The sequence below is a fragment of the Lupinus angustifolius genome, chromosome LG12, assembly GCF_001865875.1.
Source record: "Lupinus angustifolius cultivar Tanjil chromosome LG12, LupAngTanjil_v1.0, whole genome shotgun sequence".
NCBI lineage: Eukaryota > Viridiplantae > Streptophyta > Magnoliopsida > Fabales > Fabaceae > Lupinus > Lupinus angustifolius.
The window spans coordinates 16023975-16033492 of NC_032020.1; the positions used below are offsets into that span (position 1 = coordinate 16023975).

At 30.9% G+C, this 9518-nt stretch overlaps 1 protein-coding gene across 1 annotated transcript; it reads left to right on the forward strand.

Annotated features, from left to right (window-relative positions):
• On the forward strand, nt 4347-8360 carry LOC109362136 (GPN-loop GTPase 1). The gene is made up of 6 exons (XM_019607731.1): nt 4347-4509; nt 5628-5757; nt 5917-6143; nt 6492-6782; nt 7605-7810; nt 7940-8360. The coding sequence occupies exons 1-6, from the start codon at nt 4432-4434 to the stop codon at nt 8223-8225; spliced, it is 1218 nt and encodes a 405-aa protein (XP_019463276.1). The 5' UTR covers nt 4347-4431; the 3' UTR covers nt 8226-8360.

Here is a 9518-nt window from a genome sequence, read left to right on the forward strand (position 1 = left end):
CAGGTGATCCCCATCCAACCATAAGAATGTAATGGTTCAATGACTTCCCAATGAGAAAACATAATATCGAACAATGAAAGAATTTCAAAGAAGACATGGAAGTACCATGACAGTTTAAAGTTGAGGGAAGTAAACAAATATACAACCCATGATAAGAAATTTCGTAACAATCAAAAAAGTGAAAAAAATAGAACTTCATATCACTCATAGATATTATCATAAACCTCATATGGGAATTTTGATAGTTAAAAAGTGGAAAACAAAACATTTTTGTTTGAAATAATCTTACTTTTTTATTATTTCTCTATCATCCTTGCATATGCTTTGCTATCTTTATAACCCCACAAAACTCTGAATCCTTTCATGAATGTGAGATAAGGAGAGACTTATAACTCATAAGAGACTCATTTTTCCCATCAAAACCAATGAATGGTAAGTATAAATGAAGGTGAAGGAAGACTCAGAGAAATGAAGGGACAAAAGGAGAGAGACATGAGAGATCATAAAACACAAGCCCGTTTGAGTGTGGTAGGGAGATAAAATTCAAATGACTATTAAATGGACTTTAATGTGGCGTTTTATGTTATTATTATTATTTTATTATTATAATCAGTAGGATATATTATCATGTGTGTGACAGTACATGCTAGAACATGGATGGTTTTAAGCGGGGAAAAAATCACTGAGCTTATGACATGTGGCATGGAGGAACCTTCTTTTCTTATATAGTATATAGATTTGGTTCACAAATGGTTTAAATTTAAGATTTAACATGTATACACTGACAATATAATGTTTTTTATACTATCAGCAAATTATCTATCATTTATATATTAATTATCATTGACTTTCAAACAAAAGTTAATATAAATCAAGGGTAGATGATGTAACACCCCAGTTTTGAAATGCGACCCACCGGGCTCATGAATATATTGAGCGGGTCAACAATAACACCTCATATCACCCACCAACTTAAGACCATGAATATACTGAACGTATCACCAACCAACTTAAATACCCCTGCAGTATTTTATTTCCCATAGATGAAGTTTTCCGCTATTCGAACGTATGACCTTAAAGACAAATAGTCATTATTCAAATGAGTTATTGATAGTGTAAAAACTTTACACTAAAGATGTATAGATTTTAAACTTAAATTTATCTATTACATAAATAATCATTATTCAAGCTAACTAGTAAAACTAATAGTAAATTATACTGACATCTCTACGTTTAAGTGAAATTATACAAATCACTTCTCCATTTGTTGCATCTACAAAAAACCTTATTTTTTATACATATATTACACTGACTACTCTTGCATGATAAATATGCATGATCTTTTAAACAAAAAGAGATGATTAGTGTAATTAAATTAAACAAAATATAATAATTGTGGAGACATGTAATATTTAGTATATGAGTCAATACATTTTCATTATTTTTTGTTCAATATAAGAGACATAAATAATTCCATTGACATATTTAAATGGCTCTTATATTATACTCTAACGAACAAAAAATTGTGAAAATATATTGACTCAAATATTATTTATTCTTATTTCTGCAATATATCATATTATGTTTTACTTAATTATACTTATCACCTTTTTTAATAAAAAATTACACTTATTTCTCATATAGAGGTATTGAGTGGAAGATATGTATAAAAACTAAGGTTTTTTGTAAGTGTAAATAATGATTGAGTGATTTGTGTAATTTCACTAAAACTTATGGGTGTCAGTGTATTTTACACTAAAACTAATTGGGCTAATAAGTTAAACAAAACTAATTATGTTAATAAGTTAAACTAAATAATTTACAAACATTTGATGAACTGAAACAATTCTAGTTGAGCGGAAAAAATAGATCAAAACTATTTTTTACAATAAATTAATTCTTATCGAGTCAAATTAATCTAATCTCATATTCAACTCCACTTCCATATATGTATATATTCTTTTATTATTGTACTTTTCCCTTAAAAAAACATTTTATTTATCTCAAATCTCATACACTTGTGTAATATTGATTAATGCCATACTAGAGTGGGCATGAATTGGGTTGAGTTGAATTGGGTAAGGTTTTTCTCTTATCCGACTCTAAATGTTGATTAAGTCACTTTTTTAAACTCATATTCGTCTTAGACCCAAAGCTAATCCGACGCTAAATGTTGAGCAAAGTCAACTTTTAAACTCAAACCAAACTCCAGACACAATTAAATATAATGCATACCATTTTAGATAAAATCTTCTCAAAATTTTTTGTTATTATGAATATGCAATTTGACATATGAAATGATATATATGTATATATTATTAATCAGGTATACATAATAAAAATTTAGAGAATCAATGACTCTTTGACCAAATATATGTCGTTACTCTGTATATAATTGAATAGAGAAACATACAAACATTATGAATAAACAACAATGAGACTGGTTCGAGTTGAGTCATGTTTGTCCCCTACCCAACTCCAAATATTGGTTGAATCTAATTTTTAAATCCGAACTCAGTCATAAACCTGATGAGACTCAACCATATTAGGGTCCGATTAGATTGAGCCAAGCAAGGTGAGCATATAATCAGTTCGTACTCACCTCAATGTCATATAAAATGTGGCTATGTTCACCCACATAATTCATTAGGCATAATTTTAAAAAGAGCGTAAAATATATATATTGACAATGTAAAGATTTATACATCGTTGGTGGATTTTAAATTTTTTTTAAAGAATCAATGATCATTGAAAAATAGACGATAAATGACATAATGACAATATAAAAAACTCTTACACTATTAATGTATACATATTTATTTCTTTAAAAAATGCAATCGGAAGTATGTAATTAGTTTTTTCTCGATAAATGCTAATTATTTTAACTTTTTATCTATGTATATTAGTAAGATCTTGTATTTTTTTTTATTTACAATGAATCGAACTAATTTAATATTCTTTTAAACTAGTCAAACTTGTAATTAAAAACAGAGCTCATTAACTAAACATTTCCAATTTGAATCAATTGCAATTTAACTCATGGATTCATGAGCTTATATATATAGAAATTTAATCGATAGTCGTATTTATTATTAATCTCACAAATTTTATATTACATGTATAATACACTAATACTCCATGAGCTTTTAGATTTATGGTGACAAGCAACATAAATTTGAGCTGATTATCCAATCAGAGAACTTTAATTGAGCTGGAATTAAAAAATGATTAAGTATTAAACTCAACTTAAACCATAACTTAAATTAATCCTTAACAACTCAATTTCCACTTGTATTTCCGGTCGAAGTTTACACATGCAACAAGTGTGAACTATTTTTCATTTATAAATATTGATATACAATGTATTATTTAATTTTATGATATTAGTGAAATAAGTTTATCAGTGCTTATAATAAAAATTTAAATCCATTCAAAGGTAGATTCACCTAAAAACTATAAGCGACACATTCAACTAATTAAAATAATAGTAAATTATATTGACACCCCACGAGTTTTAGTGAAATTACACAAACTATCCTTTATTTTTTTACACCTACACAAATCACCCCTAAATTTTTATACTTTTCATTATACAGATCACCCATGCATAAGAAATAAGTATAATCTTTTTAACAAAAAATGTGATAAATGCAATTAAGTTAAACAAAATATGATATATTGCGGAGACAAATCCAAATAATATATGAGTCAATATTTCTTTTATTATTTTTGGTTCGTTACACTATATTATAAGAGCGATTTAAACAATATTTCTTTAGAAACGTTGATGCATAAAAAATAATAAAGAAATATTGACTCATATATTATTTGGATTTGTCTTCGCAATATATCATGTTTTGTTTAACTTAATTGCATTTATTACATTTTTTGTTAAAAAGATTATACTTATTTCTTATGCATGGGTGGTCAGTGTAACGAAAGTATAAAAACTAGAGGAGATTTGTGTAGGTGTAGAAAAGTGAGGATGTTTTGTGTAATTTCATTAAAACTCAGGGGATGTCAGTGTAATTTCCTCATAAAATAATTGTTAATTATATGTGGATATTATATATTTATATTTAAATATTAATTATGATTCCCCAATTTTTTCCTCACGTTAATTATACAACTCTAATCATTTGAAAACTATATGAATCCAATATACTCTTAAACAAATTATGAATCTAAAAATTTAAAATATTACAATAAAAAACCTGGGTTGTTAGATTGATCTAGCGGCTAGAAGACCCCAAATTCATCACTTAACCTAATTGGAAAACATGCAAAACGCAGTGTCGTTTTGTATAGCGAAGAGAAAATATAAACCCCGCGTGACCAAATGGAATAGAGAAAAAGAACCTCTATTATTCTCTGTAACATACCTAAGAGTTCTTTCACAGTCTCAACGAAAAGTAACTGCTTCAATCGGAAATGGACACCAACAACGATTCCAAAAAAGTTGAAAACTCCTCTGTTCAAATGGATTCTGATGACTTTTCTTCTGTTCAGGTGCTTGCTCCAACCACGGTTCTCTATTTTCCTCTCTTTTTCTTGCTTCAGAAAATGAAAGAAAATGCAAGATGAAATTAACAACGTGGAAGTTTGAAGTTAGTTTGTTTTGTTTACTTCACGCTACTATGCATTATTTTGTGGCTGATCTTGATGTTACTGGTGCTAGGGTGATGATTTTGTGTTTGTGTTTTTGTTTTCAATTGTTGAGCGAGGTTAAAGGATTATTTGTACTGCTTTAATAATTTCATCCTTGAACTTTGTTGCAACTATTGGCAATTATGTTGTTACTTCGATTTATGATAACTAGGTTAACTTGGATTAATGGCCATAATATATGTCATGTGCATACGTTCAAACAGTTAACACATAAAGGGTGTTGTTTAGGGTTGCATTTTTATTCTAAAGCTTGATTGGACTGTATTATGAATCGAGAGTCATTGCGTGATTGTTGAAGTAACGACACATATTGTTTAGTGGTAAACCTATTGACTTATGATATAAATTGAGGCCACGAGTATTTGATGATAATAGTAGAATATTTGTTCTAAAATAACTACATGTGAAATTACATAAGTGCACTGCACTCAATAGGAAAACAAGTTGTAAAAGCCCCATTGCCGAATACATTACAACAACCATGCATCGACAACATAATGTTGATCAATACCGCCATATAGAAATGTAATTCCATGTACTCTTTGTACTGCTTCTTTCATGATTTCATACTCGAATCTTGGTGCAAATTGTTAGCAATCATGTGGTTCACATTGAATGTGATGCAGACTTTGACTATAGGAAACTACTGTTTAGGCAATTAAGTAACTGAGATAATGGTGCAGAGCAAAGATTCATTAGAGTAGGAGTTATCATTTTGATGCTGTTCATAGTTAACAGAAGAAGAGGTGTATGTAATAAAAATTACTTAATTGTTAGCGATAATAAAGATCATAGGAAACAGAATCCACAGTTTAATGTTGAATTTCAGTTAGTTTGTGTTGTTGACTTCACTTGACTATGCTGTACTAGGCTTTCAGGATATTGAATTTATTTTTAAAATTTGAATTGCGGGAATCTTTAACATGTTCAATCTTTTGGTTTGATTTTTAAAACAATAGCGAAAAGACAGAGAAAAAGAGGAGCTCACTGAGACGATGAACAAACTACATATTGAAGGATCATCATCTGGGACTGGGAGTGGACCCTTCAAAAGAAAACCGGTTATTATCATAGTTGTAGGAATGGCAGGTCATTACATTTTCTTTATTTGCTAACTGGCTCTTGCTTAGATTTTGTTTTCAATGGTAATATAATAGTATTGGAATCAGGATCTTATTATCATTATTATTGTTTTAAACTTTGCTTTATGAATAAATACTCGGTGAATAAAACCTCATTCATATCCAGGGAGTGGGAAAACAACACTTCTCCATAGGTTGGTTGCCCATACACACCAAAAAAACATTCGGGGGTATGTGATGAATCTTGACCCAGCTGTCATGACACTCCCATTTGCTTCTAACATTGATATAAGAGACACGGTCAAGTACAAAGAAGTCATGAAGCAGTTCAACCTTGGCCCTAATGGAGGAATCATGACCTCCCTTAACTTGTTTGCTACCAAATTTGATGAGGTAAAGCTTGTTTATGAATCCTTGAATCTCCTTTGTGACATATATTATTATTTACTGCCTTTGAAGTTGAGTTTCATTCTCAAAGACAGTGCTTCCAGTAGGTGATGTTATATTGTTATGTATATAGCTAGTAAGGGTAGTGTCCCCACTTTATTTTTATCTTTGGTGGTGGGGAGCTTTCCTTCATAATCCTTGCTCTTATATTTTGGTATTATTTTGTTCTAATTAAGCTCTTACTGCAATGTTTGAGATCATAATGTACGAAATATTCTTGTTGGCTGATATGTTTTCTTCTCGTCTTCAGCACCTTGAATGCCGTTAAGTAATGTGTATGCTCTTCAATTTCAGGTAGTTTCTGTTATTGAGAAGCGAGCTGATCAACTTGATTATGTTCTTGTGGATACCCCTGGCCAGATTGAGATATTCACCTGGTCTGCTTCTGGAGCTATAATCACAGAAGCTTTTGCCTCCACATTTCCCACTGTAGTTACCTATGTAGTTGATACACCTCGTGCAGAGAATCCCACCACTTTCATGAGCAACATGCTTTATGCTTGTAGTATTCTCTACAAGACAAGGTTACCTCTCATTTTGGCATTCAACAAGGTTGATGTTGCACAACATGAGTTTGCCTTGGAGGTATTGTTTATTTCTGATGAATCTTATGTTTAGTTTTAGTCATACATGCTGGGTTGTCAAGATTAGTTACTGGAAAGTGAAAAGAAAAAGATTTAGCTTGTAGATTTTCTAACTCCCTAATAATATGTCGAGGTTAATTTCCAGAGCCTACACACACAAAATGTTATCATATTACATAGAAGATTTGGGCTTTTGACACAGTAGAAGATTTAAGCTTTTGGCACAGTAGAAGATTTGGGCTTTTGACATGGAAGAAGATTTGGGCTTTTGACACGGTAGAAGATTTCTTAAGAACTTAAAAGATAACATTCAAGTTGATCGCATTATTGTCCTTTAAAATGGGAGGTGGACATAATTGTTCTCTTTTGAATAATTTATCACTTCAAAGGTCAACATGTTTAAGTAGGAGGTGGTTAAAATTATGTTTATGCATTGTGTGTATAATCACTAATTAAAAGGCCTTATACTCAAAATATTGGTGTTTAGGCAGTAAGTAATTTCCATTTTAACAGATTGGAGTGAAATCGTAAGAAATATCAATAGGTAAAATACTCATTTCCCTTTTCAAGTTGGAGAATTATTTGTGCATAGTGACTGAACCATCGTCCTTCATGTCTAGAGTTTATGACCTCATTCTTTTGCATCTTTGAGCCAAATATTTGTTTGTCCATGTGTGGCCCAATTCGCCGCCAATTTATTGTTGGTTTAATATTTATCCATTCCTTGCTCTGTCTGTTAAACTTGAATGTTTTGTCTTGTTTTTATAATTTACCCTAAATTTATTTTTATTTGTACATTTTGTTTAATTTATTGTGTATCTAGTGGATGGAGGATTTTGAGGCATTCCAAGCAGCAGTAAGTTCAGATCAATCGTACACATCAACTTTAACTCAGAGCCTCTCTCTTGCACTGGATGAATTCTACAAGAATTTAAGATCAGTTGGAGTTTCTGCAGTTTCTGGTGCAGGAATTGATGCCTTCTTTAAGGCTGTCGAAACCAGTGCAGAGGATTACATGGAGAACTACAAGTATTGTCCGCACCTGAAAGTTTTTTTATTAGTTAGCTAGACCATTAACTATCAGTATAGCATGTAACCAGGGCAGTACTGGTTTGAAATGGCTAACCAAATAACTTCATGGTATTGTGCTATGTTTAGGGCTGATCTTGATAAAAGACGTGAAGAGAAGCTGCGTTTGGAGGAAGACCGCAAGAGGGAGAGCATGGATAAATTGAGGAGGGACATGGAGAAATCTGGGGGAGAAACTGTAGTCTTGAGCACTGGTTTAAAGGACAAAGAAAAAGGGAGTAAAAGCATGATGGATGAAGACGAGGTTGAAGAGGATGAGGACATGGATGATGATGATGATTTGGGGATATATAGTGAAGAGGATGATGCTATAGATGAGGACGAAGATGAGGAGGTTGATAGGTTCGTGATGTGATTTCATCACCAACTTGATTGCATCAGAACTCATTTTTGTATAGGACCTTGATTTTCACTGGTACTTGTATACAGAGATTGGAAGTTTGACTACTAATTAATGGACCATTATATTTCATATATCTGGTCAGTAATATTCCACTGGGCTCTTTTCCGGATGCTTTCTAACACTAACTGCATTCTTGAAAAAGAGGAGAGGAAAAAAATGTATAAAAATCATCTATAAAAAACATGCATCATTTACTCTTTTCTTTTCACTTGGTACCTGTATAAAAAATGTGCATCATCTTTCATCAACATTGACTCTGAAATAAAATAACGCATGAATGATGAATGATGTGTTAACTTTGTATAAAACTTTATATTAAGGATGCATACTCTTCTTCAAGTAAATATAAATTAGTCTATTGGAGTATGATATTTTTCACTTTTTATCCCTGTAAATTTGGAATGTGACATTTTTTGTGGTTCAGGGGAATTTTATAATCAACTCTTAATGCAACTTGTTTATGTACTCCACTCATAATCATTATATACAATGTGTTTCTTGTGAGGGTAAATAATTAGTGGGTTGGGTTTTGATTTAGGTGAGGGAGTGTGATTGTATGCTGTAATCTCTTCTGTTGAACATATATTCTTAAAATTTCCATCACCTAACATGGATATAATCTTTAACTATTCAGTGATTGATGACAAATAAGTTGTTTGAATGACCTTGTACCAAACTCTAAAGGTGGAAGAGTGCAAGTGAACAATATTATGCAAAATTGCAAATATATTAATGTTGCAACTTTACATTATATTAACGAAGGAATCTAAAATCCTTGAAGCATAAACTATTGCCATAGTAATAATTGGCACTATTGCCATAATAATTAATAATTGGCACTATTGCCAATAATAATTAATAATTGGCACTATTGCCATAATAATAATTGGCCCCACTAGAAAACTTTGGAACCTGATGAAGTGGTAGTGCATAATTGTTTTATATATTGATCATCTTTTGTGTTGTTATAATTATGAGAACACAAAGTGGTGATTAATCTATAAGTATGATTGATTGAATAGTGGTTTTTACTTTTTAAGATGATAACAAGAATTGTATTTTTGAAATTTTGGTTTTATTATTTTTTCTTTTAAAATAAACTTGTAAACAAATTTACACAAAAAAATAATACAAATAAATAATAAATGATATATTGAAATTCGGTGGGCCACTTTTCTCTTATATAATTAGATTACTGGTGCATTCACTATCATAATCCGTCACAAACTGAATAGTGTGTTTTTG